We start from the raw sequence: 19,342 nt of genomic DNA on the forward strand, positions 1-19,342 counted from the left end.
GGTATTGCCGCATCCGCAAAAGTCTGAGCTATCACAATATAAGGGGGGATTCACACGAACGTGTATTCGGTCCGTGCAGGCCGCGTGGTTTTCACGCGCCACGCACAGACCAATACAAGTCTATGGGGCAGTACAGACAGTCCGTGCTTTTTGCGCAGCGTTTGTCAGCTGCGCAAAAAGCGCGACATGCTCAATATCTCCGCGTATTTTGCGCATCACGCACCCATTGAAGTCAATGGGTGCGTGAAAACCACGCAGGTCGCACGGAAGCACTTCCGTGCGAACCGACTGAAACAGCGCACCAGCTGTCAAAAGGATGAATGTAAACAGAAAAGCACCACGTGCTTTTCTGTTTCCAAACATCCAAACGGAGTGTCTTTGAGATGAGCGAACCCGGACAACCGAACCGAACTTCACCGGGTTCGGCCGAACTCGTTTTGGCCGAACCCGGCAAAAAAATTTCCGGTACGCGACGTCAGGAGAAAGTCACTGTCCAGGGTGCTGAAAGAGTTAAACTGTTTCAGCACCATGGACAGTGACTTCCGATCCCAATATACATGAACCTGTAAAAGAGAGGTGCGTCACCAAGGACGCGTCACCAAGACAACGGCCGGGACGGAAGTTCTCGGTAAGTACGAACGTTTTCTTTTTTTTTAACAGGTTTCTCGATATTGTGTTCGCCATTCACTGTCGAGGGTGCTGAAAGAGTTACTGCCGATCAGTTAGCTCTTTCAGCACCTTGGACAGTGACGGGCGTCGACTACCTCATCTCTATGACGCAGCTGTCAAGTGGTTTTTGCGCGCGCAAAACGCAGCGTTGTTTGCGCGCGCAAAAACGCAACGTTCGTCTGAATCTGCCCTAATGCTATTTAACCCGCTCGGTGACTGTGATATATATATATATCACGAAAATTGCTTAGCTGATCAAAAAGTCACATGTACCCCAAAATGGTATAGATAAAAACTACAACTCGCCCCACAAAATATAAGCCCTCGCTAAATTGACGGAAAAATAAAAAAGTTATGGCTCTCAGAATATGGAGACACAAAATATATATTATTATTTTTTTGCAAATATATATATTTTTTTCGAAAGTGGTAAAACATCAAAAACTAATTTGGTATCGCCATAATCGTATCAACCTTTAGAATAAAGGTGACCATCTCGTTTTTACCACCTGATGGACGCCTTAAAAACTTTTGCCTATGTTCCCCCCACAAATTTCAATTTCCCTGTACAATAAATGGTGCTATGAAAAGCTAAAACTACAACTTGTCCTGCAATAAACAAGCCCTCATACAGCGATGTCGATGAAAAACATTTAAAAAAGTTATTGCTTTTGAAAGGCGGGGAGGAAAAAACAAATATGAAAAAAACTCAAATTGGCCTTGTCATTAATGGGTTAAAGGACACGTCCACCTTTTAATAACATGTCATTTTTTTTCGGATACAGAGCTCCATATCCTCTAAATAGACAGTTAAATTATAACATTCTGTCTGCCTGCAGTCACCACTAGGGGGAGTTTAGGAGCGAACTGTATACTGTGTTATCATTGAGTTCAATGTATAAATGGTATACAGTAAGCTCCTCCTAGCGGTGACAGCAGCGGATTTAGAGCCCTGTATCAGAAAATCTGAAACAGAAATTTGTACACCATTTTGTTCCAAGAGGGATATTCTCTCTAACATTTTGATTTTCAAAGCTCACCTGTCCCATATAATCTGTAAAAAAAAGCATATTCGATAGAAAAGCTGTCCATCCAATTAGGTGACTCACACACAGGTAACGATAATGTGATGGCATTGTTAAGAGAGCATGAATCAGTGACTTAAGAGTCATTCGCTTCTGTACCTGAAAAACATAATGAAAACATAAAATACAAAGCTGTAATATAAATTAAAGAACATCTACCGCTTAAGCCCCATGCACACAAACTTATTTTTTTCCTCCCGTAAATACTAGCGTAAATACGGGTTCTTTGTCACACGTATTTGACCCGTATTCCACCAGTATTTACGGACTCGTGCCCGTAAATACGGGTCCGATGACACCAGTATTCCACCCGTATTTACGGACCCGTTTTCTCTGCACTAATGGGCAGCCCCTTCTCTCTATTAGTGCTGGATAGAGAGAAGGTGCAGCACTTTCGGGCAGAGTTTCCGCAGCGATTGAAAGTAAAAAGTTCATACGTACCCCGGCCGTGGTCTTGGTGACGCGTCCCTCTTTTGACATCCAGTCCGACCTCCCTGGATGACGCGGCAGTCCATGTGACCGCCCTGTGATTGGCAGCAGCGGTCACATGGGATGAAACGTCATCCCGGGAGGCCGGACTGGAGGAAGAAGCAGGGAGTTCTCGGTAAGTTAACTTTTAACACGTAGCCACCCGTAATTACGGGAGCCCCATAGACTCCTATGGGCCTGCCCGTACCGTAATTACGGCCTGAAATAGGACATGTTCCATATTTTTCAACGGCCCGGGCACCTTCCCGTAAGCAAACGGGAAAGTACCCGTGGCCAATAGAAGTCTATGGGCCCGTAATTACGGGCGTTTTTACGTTCGTGTGCATGGGGCCTAAGAGTCCTCTTCTGTCAAGTGGTTAAAAATTCCCTCCGGTCGTTTGCCCAGTTATATCTGATTCTGGAAAACATGGGCAACAACCAATAAGGCCAACGAATTGCAAATCTGCCTTATTTTTAGAGAAAGAAAGAGAGAGAGAGAGAGAGAGAAAGAGAGAGAGAGAAAGAGAGAAAAAGAGAGAGAAAGAGAAAGAGAGAGAAAAAAAGAGAGAAAAAGAGAGAGAGAGAAAGAGAGAGAGAAAGAGAGAGAGAGAAAGAGAGAGAGAAAGAGAGAGAAAAGAGAGATGAGAGAGAGAGCGAGAGAGAGAGAGAGAGTTAAGGCCCTATTACATCAGTCGATTTTGGCCGATGCAGCGAGTGCCGATCAGCAAGACATCGTCGATCGGCGCTCGTTTGATCCTGCCACACGGAGCTATGGATGGGGACGAGCGGTCGTTACTCAAATCGCTCGACCCCATACATTATTATCATGTCGGCAGCACCAGAGGCGTAGCTAGGGGTTTAGCACAGGGGGAGTGAAACATATCTGAGTGGGCCCCAACCCAGTAGGCCCCCCCCCAATGCATTTTTACAACTGCAGAGGGTCAACTTAATCATAGTGGCTATCGTTGTGAATGAGCAGGAGTGCTGTACTGTATACGGCTGCTATATTATCCATGATAATTACAAGTTTGAGAACTGTCTTAGGTACATTACACATGTATGGCCTCGTTTATATGCCATCTACTACATTATGCAAAACAGTAGAAAAGAAGGGGACTATTACATTAAGAATGATTAACAGGAGAAGACACGGAAACAGTCTCAATATTAGAGACACATCCTAATCTATAGAAGTTTAACCCCTTAAAGAGACTCTGTCACCACATTATAAGTGCCCGATCTCCTACATAAGGAGATGGGCGCTGTAATGTAGGTGACAGTAATGCTTTTTATTTTAAAAAACGATCTATTTAAACCACTTTATGAGCGATTTTGGTTTATGCTAATGAGCTTTCTTAATGCCCAAGTGGGCGTATTTTTACTTTCGACCAAGTGGGCGTTGTACAGAGGAGTGCATGACGCTGACCAATCGGCATCATGCACTCCTCTCCATTCATTTACAGTGCACTAGCGATATAGTTATATCGCTATGTGCAGCCTCATACACAAGCCCTAACATTACTACAGTGTCCTGATAATGAATACACATGACCATCCAGCCTGGACGTCATGTGTACTCAGAATCCTGACACTTCTGACTCTTTTTTGTGAGATTCCGGCAAGTGAAACCAAATCTCGCGAGATTACAGAGCTAAACGAGATTTGGTTTCACTTGCCGGAATCTCACAAAAAAGGAGTCAGAAGTGTCAGGATTCTGAGTACACATGACGTCCAGGCTGGATTTCATGTGTATTCATTGTCAGGACACTGTAGTAATGTTAGGGTTTGTGTATGTGGCTGCACATAGTGATATATCTATATCGCTAGTGCAGTGTAAATGAATGGAGAGGAGTGCATGATGCTGATTGGTCAGCGTCATACACTCCTCTGTACAACGTCCACTTGGTCGAAAGTAAAAATACGCCCACTTGGGCATTAAGAAAGCTCATTAGCATAAACCAAAATCGCTCCTAACGTTGTGAAAATAGATCGTTTTTTTTAAATAAAAAGCATTACTGTCACCTACATTACAGCGCCCATCTCCTTATATAGGAGACAGGGCACTTATAATGTGGTGACAGAGTCTCTTTAAGGACGCAGCCTTGTTTTGGCCTTAAGGCTCAGAGCCCATTTTTCAAATCTGACATATTTTACTTTATGTGGTAATAACATCAGAATGCTTAAACCTATCCAAGCGATTCTGAGATTGTTTTCTCGTGAGACATTGGGCTTCATGTTAGTAGTAAAATTTGGTCGATATATTCAGTGTTTATTTGTGAAATATTGAAAAATTTAGAGAAAATGTAGAAAAAAATAGCATTTTTTTCTGAATTTAAATGCATCTGCTTGTAAAACAGACGGTTATACACCCTAAATAGTTACTAGTTCACATTTCCCATATGTCTACTTTAGATTGGCATCATTTTTTGAACATTCTTTTATTTTTCTTGGACGTTACAAGGCTTAGAACATAAACAGCAATTTCTCATATTTTTAAGAAAATTTCAAAAGCCTTTTTTTAAGGTACCTATTCAGTTCTGAAGTGTCTTTGAGGGGCCTATGTATTGGAAACCCCAGTAACACACCCCATTTTAAAAACTAGACCCCTCAAAGTTTTTTAAACCTTTAGGCATTTCAAAGGAATTAAAGCAATGTGGATGTGAAATTTGCTAATTTCATTTTTCTTGCTGAATTTCAATTTTATTCTATTTTTTTCTGTAATACAGAAGGTTTTACCAGAGAAACACTAATAAATATGTATTGTCCAGATTCTGCAGTTTTTAGAAATGTCCCACATGTGGCCTACTGCGCTCGTGGACTAAAACACAAGCCCTAGAAGCAAAGAAGCGCCTAGTGCATTTTGGGCCTCTTTTTTATTAGAATACATTTTAGTCAGCATGCCAGGTCTGAAGAGGTGTTGAGGTGAAAAACAATAGAAATCCCCCAAAAGTGACCCCATTTTGGAAATTGAACCCCTCAAGGAATTCATTTATGGTTATTGTTACCATTTTGACCCCACAGTTTTTTTCACAGCGAGTATTTGAATTGGGCTGTGAAATGAAAAAAATTAAATATTTTCCAATAAGATGTCATTTTTTATCAAAATTTCTTATTTTCACATCGAAGAAAATGCCCCATTTTGTTGCCCAATTTGTCCTGAGTGTGGCAATACCCTATTTGTGGTGATAAACTGCCGTTTGGGCCCATGGGAGGGCTCAGAAGGAAAGGACCACCATTTGGCCTACTGGGGATTTTCTGGTGCTAAGTCATATATGCAGAAGCCCCTGAGGTACGAGTACAGTTGAAACCCCCGAGAAGTGACCCCCGTTTTAAAAATGACACCCCTTAAGGCATTCATCTAGAGGTGTAGTGAGCATTTTGACCCCACAGGTATTGTGTAAAAGATAATGCGCAGCAGAGGGTGCAGAGTGAGATTTGCAATTTTCTATACATATGTGCCAATTTAGCGTCCGATATATTGTGCCCAGCATGCGCCACCGGAGACATACACCCCATAAACGGTAATGTGGGTTCTCCCAGGTATGGCAATACCGTACATGTGGCTGTTAACAGCTGCCTGGGCACACAGCAGGGCCTAGAATGGAAAGATGAGGGGGATAAGCTGTGCGGAGGGCATCAGGGTAAGTAAAACTGGGGTAGATAAAAAATCAAGGGATGTATGATAAATTTTATAACACTTTCATACAAAGCCCTAGTTTTTCGTGACGCGTGCCACATTGATATATTGTGTCCTACCTTATCCCCCTCTTATAGCAGACTTTGCACCTCTTTTGACTTTCTCCCTTCTTGCCAGTTTGGGGAACTTCTGTTGGAAAATGTTGCCCTGGTACTATGTGTAAGGGCTCACTTCCAGAAGTACTGGGTGCCCCCCCTTCCTGGTCCCTAAAGATTAGGTTCTTGATAACCACCTCCTGAAATTCCAGGAAAGTTCCCGTCTGGCCTGTACATCGACGTAGCACGTACACACAGGGGCATAACTAAGAAAAGACTGGGCCCCATAGCAAACTTTTGACTGGGGCCCCCACTCCCTTGGGTATCACTCAACCCCCCCTTGTAGATAGTGCCTCCCTATAGATTCCGCCACACAGCGCCCCCTATAGATAGCACCATACAGCACCCTGTAGATAATGTCATACTGCCCTCCCCCTGTAGATAACGCTATACAGCCCCCCTGTAGATAACGCCATACAGCCCCCCTGTGGATAACGCCATACAGCCCTCCCCCTGTAGATAACGCCATACAGCCCTCCCCCTGCAGATAACACCGGACAGCCTCTGTAGATAATGCCAAACAGCCCCCTGTATTTAATGCCAGACAGCCCCCTGTAGATAATGCCAGACAGCCCCCTGTAGATAATGCCAGACAGCCCCCTGTAGATAATGCCAGACAGCCCCCTGTAGATAATGCCAAAGAGACACCCCTGTAGATAACGCCAGACAGCCCCCCTGTAGGTAACGCCATGCAGCCCCCAACAAAAAACGGCCTATAGTTTGTCCTACAAAAGACATGCATCCCGTATCCACAGGATAGGGGATACATGTGTGATCGCTGGCAGCGATAAGGAGAACGGGGGACCGAAAGTTCTCCATGACAAACCTTGGACTTCCGGCGTCTGCGCAGTTCAATAAAAATGAAAGGCACGCTGGTCACGCAGGCGCACAGCGCGACCGGTGCGCAAGTCATTTCTATGGAGCTGCCGACAGACCACGGAAGTCTGAGGTTTGTCATGGAGAACTTCGGGGGACTTTCGGTCCCCCGTTTTCCTTATCGCTGGTCGTCCCAGCGATCACACATGTATCCCCTATCCTCCCATGTCTTTTGTAGGAACAACCCCTTCAGTGGCGTCGCGCTGTAGCAGCCATAGTGGCTGCTAGCGGAGCCTCCGGCCATGGGAGGGGGGGCCAGTGCCGGCGGGCGTAGCGGGCACCCTCATGCTGCGGGCTCCGTAGCAGATGCTACGGCTACCACTGCGGTAGTTACGCCACTGCGTACACATAGTACAATGCCATCTGTATGATGTGCACGTCCAGCTTCTTATACCACACCTCATGGCGCTGTAGGACATCAGGACATGATCTGACAAGTTCACCCCTCCCATGTACCTATTGTAGTCCAGGATGCAGTCTGGTTTGGGGGGTCTCTGTACTGGTACCTCGTACTGGTACATGGGTACTGGTGTGGCCATGTATTGTTGTCAATACAAGGACATCTCTCTTGTCCTTGTACTTGATACACAATATGTTGCTGCTAGATTGTGCCCTGCTCTCACCCCTTCTTGTTTGCCCAAGCAGAGTCTTAGGGAGGCCTCTCAGACTTTTTCTAGCTGTGCCGCATGCCGCAGTACTTCTGGAAGCGAGGCACTTGAAGAGTGGGACGCTGGTATAAAAATTATCCAGGTAGAGGTGGTAACCCTGGTCCAGCAGTGGGTGCACCAAATCCCACACAATTTTTGCATTAAAGGGGTTGTCCCAAGTTGACTCAAATTTTTTTTTTTATACATTCTAAGCAGGAAATGAATTTTAAAACATTTGGTGTTAAAAAAAATTTCAAATTCATTTCCTAAGTGCCTTTTTTTTACACTTGATAACTCAGCAAGTGCTGGTTATCTTTTCTAAAAAGGGGCGTGAGCGGCTCGATGTCAATCAAGCCGCTCCGCTCTGCAGTGTGCGCGCTCCCGATGTTGCTAGATACTGTAGTTCTAGCAACATCGGGAGAATGTTCGTCTCAAGCGGGCATGGTAAGCCCGATTGAGACGAACTTACCGTGAATGTACTGTACACTACACTACACTACATTACATTCACCCCGTTTCGGCAAGCCACTTTTCCCTCCCCCACCCTGTCACTACATTTTTGTACCCGCCGCATCGGTGCTGCATCAGCACCCGGCGAACAACTAAAAATATATAAAATAAAATAATAATCACCTAAGACGTTCTAACGGCGCTCTGAACGGTCCCGTCACTTGCCATCTTCCTTCTTCTTGGTGCCGCTCGCATTCATAGTAACAATGTGTTGCGGCGCAGATGACGTAATCATATCAGGCCCATGTGATTACTTCATCTGCGCCCACCGCTCTGTTATTGTGAATGGGAGAAGAAAAGTGACGGGACTGTTCAGCTCTTCGTGGGAACGTCTTAGCTGAGTTTATTTTTGTATGTATGTTGTTATGTATGTATGTATGTATGTATGTATGTATATGTTTTCTTGTATGTATGTTGTCATGTTTGTATGTGTATATGTGCATGTATGTTTGCATGTATGTATGTTTTCATGTATGTATGTTTGCATGTATGTATGTTTGCTTGTATGTATGTTTGCTTGTATGTATGTTTGCTTGTATGTATGTTTGCTTGTATGTATGTTTGCTTGTATGTATGTTTGCATATTTGTATGTGTATATGTGCATGTATGTGTATATGTGCATGTATTTTTGCTTGTATGTATGTTTGCTTGTATGTATGTATGTATGCTTGCTTGTATGTATGTATGTTTGCATGTATGTATGTTTGCTTGTATGTTTGCTTGTATGTATGTTTGCTTGTATGTATGTTTGCTTGTATGTATGTATGTTTGTATGTGCATGTATGTGTATATGTGCATGTATGTTTGCATGTATGTTTTCATGTATGTATGTTTTCATGTATGTATGTTTTCATGTATGTATGTTTGCATGTATGTATGTTTGCATGTATGTATGTTTGCATGTATGTATGTTTGCATGTATGTATGTTTTCTTGTATGTATGTATGTTTTCTTGTATGTATGTTGTCATGTTTGTATGTTTTCATGTATGTGTTTTCATGTATGTATTTTGTCATGTTTGTATGTGTATATGTGCATGTATGTTTGCATGTATGTATGTTTTCATGTATGTATGTTTGCATGTATGTATGTATGTATGTTGTCATGTTTGTATGTGTGTATGTTTTCATGTATGTGTTTTCCTGTAGGTATGTTTGCATGTATGTATGTTTGTATGTATGTATGTTGTCATGTTTGTATGTGTATACGTGCATGTATGTTTGTATGTATGTATGTTTGTTTGTTTGTATATATGTCTGTATGGCCATGTATGATACTGTCTGCTGGCGCCCTGTATCTAAGCCAACTTTGCCGCAGGCTTCTATACATGGTATAACAGTCAGTATCACACATGAAAGTGAAAGTAAGCCTACGACATGTTTTATTTCATTTTTTTTTTAATATTTTTGATTTTTTACAGGTTTGGTGTTTGGACTACGTCGGTTTCGAGGACTACTTAGATGACGCTTTTTTTTTCATCAATAAAATGGTTAATGAGGGTTGTGTTGGGGGTGCTTTATTTCAATAAAATATTTTATCTATATCTTTGTCTTTTCTTTTCAAGTTTTATTACTATCACTTTAGTAATGGCCGCGGTCAGAGTGACAACATCCATTACTAAGGGGAGGCTTAGTGTTAGCCGGTACAGAGGCTAACACTAACCACCATTATTACCCCGGTACCCACCACCACCAGGGGTGCCGGGAAGAGCTGGGTACGATCCAGTACCCGACCATCTGTTGTGATGGTAGGGCTCTGGGGCGGCCGCAGGCTGGTATTATGAGGCTGGGAAGGGCCAAAAACAGTGGACCTTCCCACCCTTGTAATGCTAGGCTGCTGCTGCTGTGTTGTATCTGGCTGGTTATAAAAATGGGGGGGACCCCACGTCATTTTTTTTATTATTTATTTATTATTTTTATTAAAAAGACATGGGGTTCCACCCAATTTATCATAACCAGCCACAAACAACACAGTGTTATTAGCCTGGGAATGTACTAAACCAGTGGCCCCTCCCACCCGTGTAATGCCAGACTGCTGCGGCCTTGTATATGGCTGGTTATTAAAAATGTGGGGGACCCAACGTCTATTATTAAATTTTACAAAAAAACGACGTGGGGGTCCCCCCCATTTTTATAACCAGCCCGATACAGCACAGCAGCAGCAGCCTAGCATTACAAGGGTGGGAAGGTCCACTGTTTTTGGCCCTTCCCAGCCTCATAATACCAGCCTACGGCCGCCCCAGTACCCGACCATCACAACAGATGGTCGGGTACTGGATCGTACCAAGCTCTTCCCGGCACCCCTGGTGGTGGTGGGTACCGGGGTAATAATGGGTGGTTAGTGCTAGCCTCTGCACCGGCTAACACTAAGTACCGCCTTAATAATGGACGCTGTCAATCAGCCAACTGCCATTATCTAGGCACTAATAAAGTTTGAAAAAAAAACACAAAGACAATTTTTTTTTATTGAAATAAGAAATCCCCAACAAAACCCTCGTTAACCATTTTATTAAAATTTTCAAAAAACGTAGATCTACGCAGTAGTCCAACGAATCGAAAGACGTAGTCCGATCGGTACATCAAAATCTGCAACAACATAAAAAAAAAGTTAGCAATGTGAACAATACCGATACTTATGCTCACCTACACACACACACAAACAACCACACACAAACATATACACAAACACATATAAACACACACCCATATATTACACAAACACATATACACACATATACACACACACATATACACACACACATATACACAAACACACCCATATACACAAACATATATACACACACACACATATACACAAACACACACACATACACAAACACACACGTATACAAAAACACACACAAACATATACACACAAACCTATACACATATGCACAAACACACCCATATATACACAAACACACACACACATATACACACACACATATGCATACATATACACATATGCACAAACACCCATATATACACAAACACACACATATACATATACAAAAACACACAAACATATACACACAAACATATGCACAAACACACCCACATACACAAACACACACACACACACACACACACACACACACATATACACAAACACACACAAACATATACACAAACACATGTACACAAACAAACCCACATATACACAAACATATACATATATACACAAACACACCCATATATACACAAACACACACACATAAACACACCAAAAAAGCACACACACATATATACACACAAACATATACACATAAACATATGTACACAAACACACCCATATATACACAAACACATACACAAACCCACACATATACAAAAACACACACACACAAACATATACACAAACACACCCATATATACACACACACACAAATATACACAAACACAAAAATATACACAAACATATACACACAAATACACCCATATATACACTCACACATAAACACACACACATATACACAAACACACCCATATATACACACACACACACACACTTACCTTTAGCGGAGCGCAGACTTCTCGCGACGGGTGCCTTCCACTTCATCTCCTTGCATCTCCTGCGCATGCGCCGAGATGCGCGTTCATGAGTAAATGACATCCTCTGCTCCGGACGCAGAGGATGTCATTACGCATGCGCGGCCACCGCTAAAGGTAAATAGCGGTGGCCGGGAACCTAGGCAACGAGCAGGATACAAAGAGGGACCGACCGCAACTTCAATCAACGATATCAAGAAAACGACATCGCTGGACGACGGACAGGTAATTAGAATTCTTCTTATTTTTACATGGGGGAGCTTTATAGCTCCATTTATCAACTTGGGACAACCCCTTTAACTCCCAGTAAGGGGGTGCATTCTGGGGGCTGAATACTGGTGTCCTTCCCTTCATATATCCTAAATTTGTACGTATACCCTGATGTACTCTCGCACAGCTTATACATCTTCACGCCATACCTTGCCCTCTTACTCGGCAGGTACTGGCGGAATTGAAGCCTCCCTTTAAAATGTACCAAGGACTCAGCAATAGAAATAAAATTCTCGGGGGTGTATGCTTGGGAAAACCGGGCACTGAAATAGTCTAATAGGGGTCTCCGTTTATACAAACGGTCAAAACTGAGCTCATCTCGGGGTGGGCACTGCTCATTATCAGTATAATGTAAGAAGCAAAGTATTGCCTCTTAACGCATCCTAGACACGGCCATGCGGTACATCGCGGTGTGGTATAAGATTTTTTTTTTTTAAAGGTTCCAGTTCAGTTCTGAAGTGGCTTTGAGAGACCTATATATTAGAAACCCCTATCAAACACCCCATTTTAGAAACTAGGCCCCTCAAAGTATTCACAACAGCATTTAGAAAGTTTATGAACCCTTTAGGTGTTTCACAGGAATTTAATGCAAAGTAGAGGTGAAATTTACAGATTTAATTTTTTTGTCAGAAAATCCTTTTTATTCAATTTATTTCTGTAAAACAGAAGGTTTTACCCGAGAAACGCAACATAATACTTATTGCCCAGATTCTGCAGTTTTTAGAAATATCCCACATGTGGCCCTAGTGCGGTAATGGACTGAAGCACCGGCCTCCGAAGCAAAGGAGCACCTAGAGGATTATGAGGCCTCTTTTTTATTAGGCACCATGTCTGGTTTGAAGAGGTCCTGTGGTGCCAAAACAGTGGAAACCCCCCAAAAGTGACCCCATTTTGGAAACTAGACCCCTTGAGGAATTCATTGTAGTTTTCATGGGGTGCATGCGGCTTTTTGATCAGTTTTTATTCTATTTTTAGGTGGCGTGGTGACTAAAAAACAGCAATTCTACTATTGTTTTTTTATTCTATTTTTTTTACAGCGTTCACCGTGCGCTATAAATGACATATTCACTTTATTCTGCGGGGCGATACGATTGCGGCGATACCATATGTTTATAGTTTTTTTTTATGTCTTATGGCGGTTGCACAATAAAATACGTTTTATTAAAAATCATTTACTTTTTGTGTTGCCATATTCTAGGAGCTATAACGTTTTTGGTTTTTTTTCCCATCAAGAAAGCCGTGCGAGGACTTGTTTTTTGTGTAACGAACTGCAGTTTCGATAAGAAACATTTTTAGGTACAAGCGACTTTTTATTCTCTTTTTATTCCATTTTTTGGGAGGTGAAGTGACCAAAAAAATTGTGATTCTGGTCAGGTTTATGATTATTTTCTTTTACGGCGTTCACCGTGCGGGATAAATAACGAAATACTTTTGTAGTTCAGGCCATTACGGACGCGGCGATACCAATTATGTATAGTTTATTTGTTTATTTATTTTTTATTAATAATGATGAAGGACTGATAAGGGAAAAAGGGGAATTTTAACTTTTGTTACTTTTAAAACTTTTATTTTCTTATTTTTACACAACTATTAACTTTTTTGAACTTTATTACTTTGTCCCATTAGTGTACTTGAGGGCAGGAGGCCCTGATCGCTATTCTAATACACTGCACTACATGCGTATTGCAGTGTATTAGAGCTGTCAGCTACTCACTGACAGCAAGCATAATGGGTCCTGACTTAGTCAGGACCCACTAGGCTTCCGTAGATGGCATAGCCGGACGCCATTGTTAGGTGTCTGGTTGCCATAGCCACCATCGCCGGCCGCTATCGTGTAGCGGGCCGATAATGGATATCTTAACCCCTAACAAACCGTGATCGCTATTGAACGCGGCTTCCAAGGGGTTAATCAGCGGGGACACAGCGATCAGTCCCCGCTGAAGGAGCTGCGGTAACTGCTGTATGAGACAGCAGCTGTCACAGCTCCTGTATGTGTCGGGAAGACGGCCGAAATGGCCGTTCCTCCCCTGACGTACTATTCCGGCTCTGAGCACGAACAATGCACTTAGCACGACAGAATAGTATGTCGCTGAGCACGAACGGGTTAATAGTCAAATATAATACCAGTTCAGCCATATATCAAAAGGAGATACACCTCCAAACCAACTTGATACTTGAAAGCAGTAGACTAGCCAAATATAAGCAAGGAGAACATCGGCTCTAATCCATCACATAAACCTTATATACAAATCCCAGAAGCAGAGCAGGTGAGCGGCCACAAGTACATTCACAATTAGGCCTACAGCATGCAACTATTATATTCCAGAGAAGAAAACACTTTAATATACTCATAGAAAATACATTTTAAAAACATGTTCCTCGGTATATACAGGGATCATAGGGGGTTTTATACAGGGATGATGTGGGTTAAATACAGTTATATACAGGGATGATAGGGGGTATTGTACAGGGATAATGGAGGTTTTATACATGGATGATGGCTGCTTCAGCTATCATTCCTGTATATAACCCCATCATTCCCGTATATAACCCCCATCATCGCTGTATATTTATCAACCATCATCACTGTATGTAACCCCCATCATCCCTGTATATACCAGCCAGGCTGGTATATACAGGGATGATGGGGGTTATATAAAGTTAATAACATGGATGATGGCTGCTCCATATCATCCCCATATATAATATATAACCCCCATCATCCCTGTATATATCAACCATCATCCCTATATATAACTTCATCATTCCTGTATATAAACTCCATCATACTTGTATATACCAGCCAGGCTGGTATATACAGGTATGATGGAGGTTATATACAGTGATGATGAGGGTTATATACAGGGATGACGGGTAGTCCAGCCATCATCCCTGAATTAACCCCCATCACCCCTGTTTAAAGCAGCCATTATCCCTGTATAATTTCAGAACGGAATACATCGGGGAGGGGTGCTTTCTCACCCTCTCCTCATACGCAGGCAGGCTTCTTCTGTTCCTGGCGGGCAGCGTTAGAAGCGTGCACTAGCAGACGTGCCTAGCGTGCACGCACGTCCACTAGCTTGAATGACTGTGTGGCCGCGCACAGTTATGGTGAGAGCGACGGGAGTGGAGAGAGAAGATCGGAGTGGCGGGGAAGAGCAGAGGGCCCCACCATCGCCGTGAGTGGGCCCCACCATCTATATAGAGATAGATAGAGAGGGAGAGAGAGAGTGAGAGAGAGAGATATGAGAGAGAGTTAAGGCCCTATTACATCGGCCGATTTTTGCCGGTGCATCGAGTGCCGATAAGCAAGACAACGTTGAGCGGCGACCGTTTGATCCTGTCACAAGGCGATATCGATCGAGATGGGCGGTTGTTACTCCGATCGCTCGTCCCCATACATTATCATCATGTCGGCAGCATGTGTCGGTTTACACAGGGAGATGTGCTGCCGGCAGCGATAATCTTTTACTTTTTTAAAACGATAGGATCAGCAGATGATCAGATGATTGAGCGTCTGCTCGTTTATCTGCTGATTGCTGCTCTGTTTACACAGGCCAACTATCGGCAATGAGCGTTCTATGAACGCTTGTCTGCCCGATAATTGCCCAGTGTAAAACTCCCCATAGAGATGAGAGATAGATATGAGAGAGAGAGAGAGAAAGAGAGAGAGAGAGAGAGAGAGAGAGAGAGAGATAAGAATATGAGAAAGAGAGATATGAGAGGGATATGAGAAAGAGATATGAGATAGATATGAGAGAGAGAGAGAGAGAGAGAGAGAGATGAGGGAGAGAGAGATATGGGAGAGAGATATGGGAGAAAGAGATATATGAGAGAGAGATATGAGAGAGAGATATAGAGAGAGATGAGGGAGAGAGAGATATGGAAGATAGACAGATAGATAGAGATGTGTGAGTGAGTGAGTGAGTGAGTGAGTGAGAGAGGGGGCACGACGGCAGAAGTCATCTCTGTCTAAGTGTCATACTGTCAAAGTGTCCTGGCAGTTATACATGGCACAGATCTAACATCCATCTCTCTTCTCTTCATACAGGTATATAATCCATTTCATTCCTGCATGAACCTCATCCCTGCTGTAGCTGCATTTCAAAAAGCTGAAACTTTTATTTTATGGTATATAATCCATTTCATTCCTGCATGAACCTCATCCCTGCTGTAGCTGCATTTCAAAAAGCTGAAACTTTTATTTTATGGTACTCTGCTTTCCTGTCTTGCTATATAGTCTAATGTTATCTCCAAGTTTTTGTCAAAGTGTTTGATCGTCGTTAAGTTTTATGATCATCCAGACCTGCTAGTTTGTTTGTTTATCTCTGCATAGCTTTTCACCTCATGTGTCTAGTTGATTTGATTAATAGCTGAACGAGCTTAATTAGGCCTAGATCTGAGCATCTACTCCCCTATAAATTTAGATGTAGCATATGGGGAAGGCACTCGTGCAGGGGGGCACGACGGCAGAAGTCATCTCTGTCAAAGTGTCCTGGCAGTTATACATGGCAGTTGCACAGGGTCAGTGACAGGTAAGCTGCATTAGCAAACCAGACAAACTAGCCCACCCTCTCAATATTAGATTTCTAACTATCTGTAAACAAACATGTTTGCCACCGCTCTCATCATTATAGCTGCACTTGGTTTTCAATCCTATCGCCCATTTAAGACTTGCCCAAAAACAGTCTACATCAGTCCTTCTCTCCTGGCCTCCCCCATGTACAGCTCCCATTCACTATTCACTTTCCTCAGTCAACTTAACCCATCTCATCCCACTGCCCAACATAAAAAACGCTCTCATAAATCACAGAACCATCTGCTGTCTCTCTCCATTCTCCTGCTGCTAGCTGCAGGGGACATATCTCCCAACCCTGGTCCCCCCTTTTCTTCTGCCAAGCTCAACCACTTACCTGCCACACATAGAAACCCTGCAAATCTTCTTGCCATTCCTTGTATGTCTTCTCCTGTCTCTTTTAACTGTGCTCTCTGGAACTCTCGGTCCGTGTGCAACAAACTCACCTTTATTCATGACTTATTCCTTTCTAACTCTCTCAACCTTCTGGCTCTTACAGAAACATGGCTACACCTGTCTGACACTGCTTCCCCTGCTGCTCTATCTTATGGTGGTCTCCAGTTCTCTCATGCCCCCAGAACTGAGAACAGGCAGGGTGGAGGAGTAGGTATACTTCTTTCCCCACACTGCACTTTCCAGGTCATTCCCCCGGTCCCCTCACTCACATTTCCCTCTTTTGAAGTCCACACCCTCAGACTCTTTCACCCTTTTCCCCTCCGAGTGGCAGTTGTCTACCGCCCACCGGGCTCACCCCGCCAATTCCTGGATCATTTTGCTGCCTGGCTTCCACAGTTTCTATCCTCTGAAACACCCACTCTCATCATGGGTGACTTCAACATCCCCATTGATAACCCAATCTCCTCATCTGCCTCCCAGTTTCTATCTTTAACCTCGTCCCTCGGTCTGTCACAACTTACTAACTCTCCTACACATGAAGACGGGCATTCACTTGACCTGGTCTTCTTCCGGCTCTGCTCAGTTTCTGACTTTATTAACGCTCCTCTCCCGCTTTCTGACCACAATCTTCTCTGCTTTACTATCAAATATTCTCTGCCTCCTCAGGTCATCCCTACGTATCAGACATACAGAAATCTACATGCCATTAACACTGTGAAACTCCTAGACAGTCTACAGTCCTCATGGTCCCCTATCTCTTCCCTCTCCTGTCCCAATCTGGCTGCCAAACTTTATAATAACACTCTCAAAAATGCATTGGATGAAGCAGCCCCCACTACACTCCGAACCACCCGACAAAGACGACGACAACCCTGGCACACGCCTCAATCCCGCTTTCTTCAGCGGTGCTTGAGATGTGCCGAACGACTGTGGAGAAAATCGCATTTGGATGCAGATTTCCTCCATTACAAATTTATGCTCAAAACTTACAACTCTGCCCTTCACCGCGCCAAACAAGTCTACTTCACTTCTCTCATCTCCACACTATCTAATAATCCAAAACGCCTCTTTGATACTTTTCACTCCCTCCTTAGTCCTAAAGTGCAGACGCCAATCACAGATCTCAGTGCTGAAGACCTGGCCAATTATTTTAAAGTTAAAATTGACAACATCCGGCATGATATTATCTCCCAGTCCCCTAGTAACATCGATCCCCTTCCCCCCCGCACTCCCTCTTCTTCACTCTCAGCATTTGACCCAATAACTGAAGAAGAAGTCTCGAGGCTCCTCTCTTCTTCTCGTCCTACTACCTGCCCTAGTGATCCTGTCCCCTCACACCTCCTCCAGTCCCTCTCCCCAGCTGTCACTAGTCACCTGACTAAAATATTTAACCTCTCTCTTTCCTCTGGTATCTTTCCCTCCGCTTTTAAACATGCCATTATAAACCCATTATTGAAAAAACCAACACTTGACCCATCCAGCGCTGCCAACTACCGACCAGTCTCTAATCTGCCCTTCATCTCCAAACTCCTGGAACGCTTGGTCTACTCTCGCCTTATCCGCTATCTCTCTGCTAACTCCATTCTTGACCCCTTACAATCTGGTTTCCGCACTCTACACTCCACAGAAACTGCCCTTACTAAAGTCTCAAATGATCTCTTGGCGGCTAAATCGGACGGTAAATCCTCTCTCCTGATTCTTTTGGATCTCTCTGCAGCCTTTGACACTGTAGACCACAAACTTCTACTTAACATGCTCCACTCTATTGGCCTCCAGGACGCGGCTCTCTCTTGGTTTTCCTCCTATCTCTCTGACCGCTCATTCAGTGTGTCATTTGCTGGTTCCACTTCTTCTCCTCTTCCCCTTGATATCGGGGTTCCTCAGGGATCAGTCCTAGGTCCGCTCCTCTTTTCTCTCTACACAGCTCCTATTGGACAAACCATCAGCAGATTTGGCTTCCAGTACCATCTCTACGCTGATGACACCCAATTATATACCTCTTCCCGTGACATCACCCCTGCTCTAATACAGAACACCAGTGATTGTCTGTCCGCTGTCTCTAACATCATGTCCTCTCTCTATCTGAAACTGAATCTTTCTAAAACTGAGCTCCTTGTGTTCCCACCATCTACTAACCTCCCTAAACCTGATGTCTCCATCTCTGTGTGTGGCACTATCATAACTCCTAAGCAGCACGCCCGCTGTCTCGGGGTTATTTTTGACTCCGATCTTTCCTTTACTCCTCACATACAATCACTTTCACGCTCCTGTCATTTTCACCTCAAAAACATCTCCAGAATCCGCTCTTTTCTTACGGAGGAAACTGCCAAAACTCTCATTGTTGCTCTGATTCACTCTCGTCTTGACTACTGTAACTCATTACTAGTCGGTCTTCCCCTCACTAAACTCTCCCCTCTCCAATCTATCCTCAATGCAGCAGCCAGGCTCATCTTTATGACCAACCGCTACACCAACGCCTCTAATCTGTGCCAGTCACTGCACTG

General features: G+C 43.5%; 1 protein-coding gene across 1 annotated transcript in view; it reads right to left on the reverse strand.

The window, feature by feature from the left end:
* The window catches only part of SLC45A2 (solute carrier family 45 member 2), a 110,447-nt gene that overhangs the window by 50,799 nt on the left and 40,306 nt on the right, over nucleotides 1–19,342 (reverse strand). The window contains exon 4 of the mRNA XM_075854993.1: nucleotides 1,710–1,853. Within this exon, the coding sequence (XP_075711108.1) occupies nucleotides 1,710–1,853 (144 nt within the window). The remainder of the gene's footprint in view (nucleotides 1–1,709; nucleotides 1,854–19,342) is intronic.

Source organism: Rhinoderma darwinii, chromosome 1 (genome assembly GCF_050947455.1).
Source record: "Rhinoderma darwinii isolate aRhiDar2 chromosome 1, aRhiDar2.hap1, whole genome shotgun sequence".
Taxonomy (NCBI): domain Eukaryota; kingdom Metazoa; phylum Chordata; class Amphibia; order Anura; family Rhinodermatidae; genus Rhinoderma; species Rhinoderma darwinii.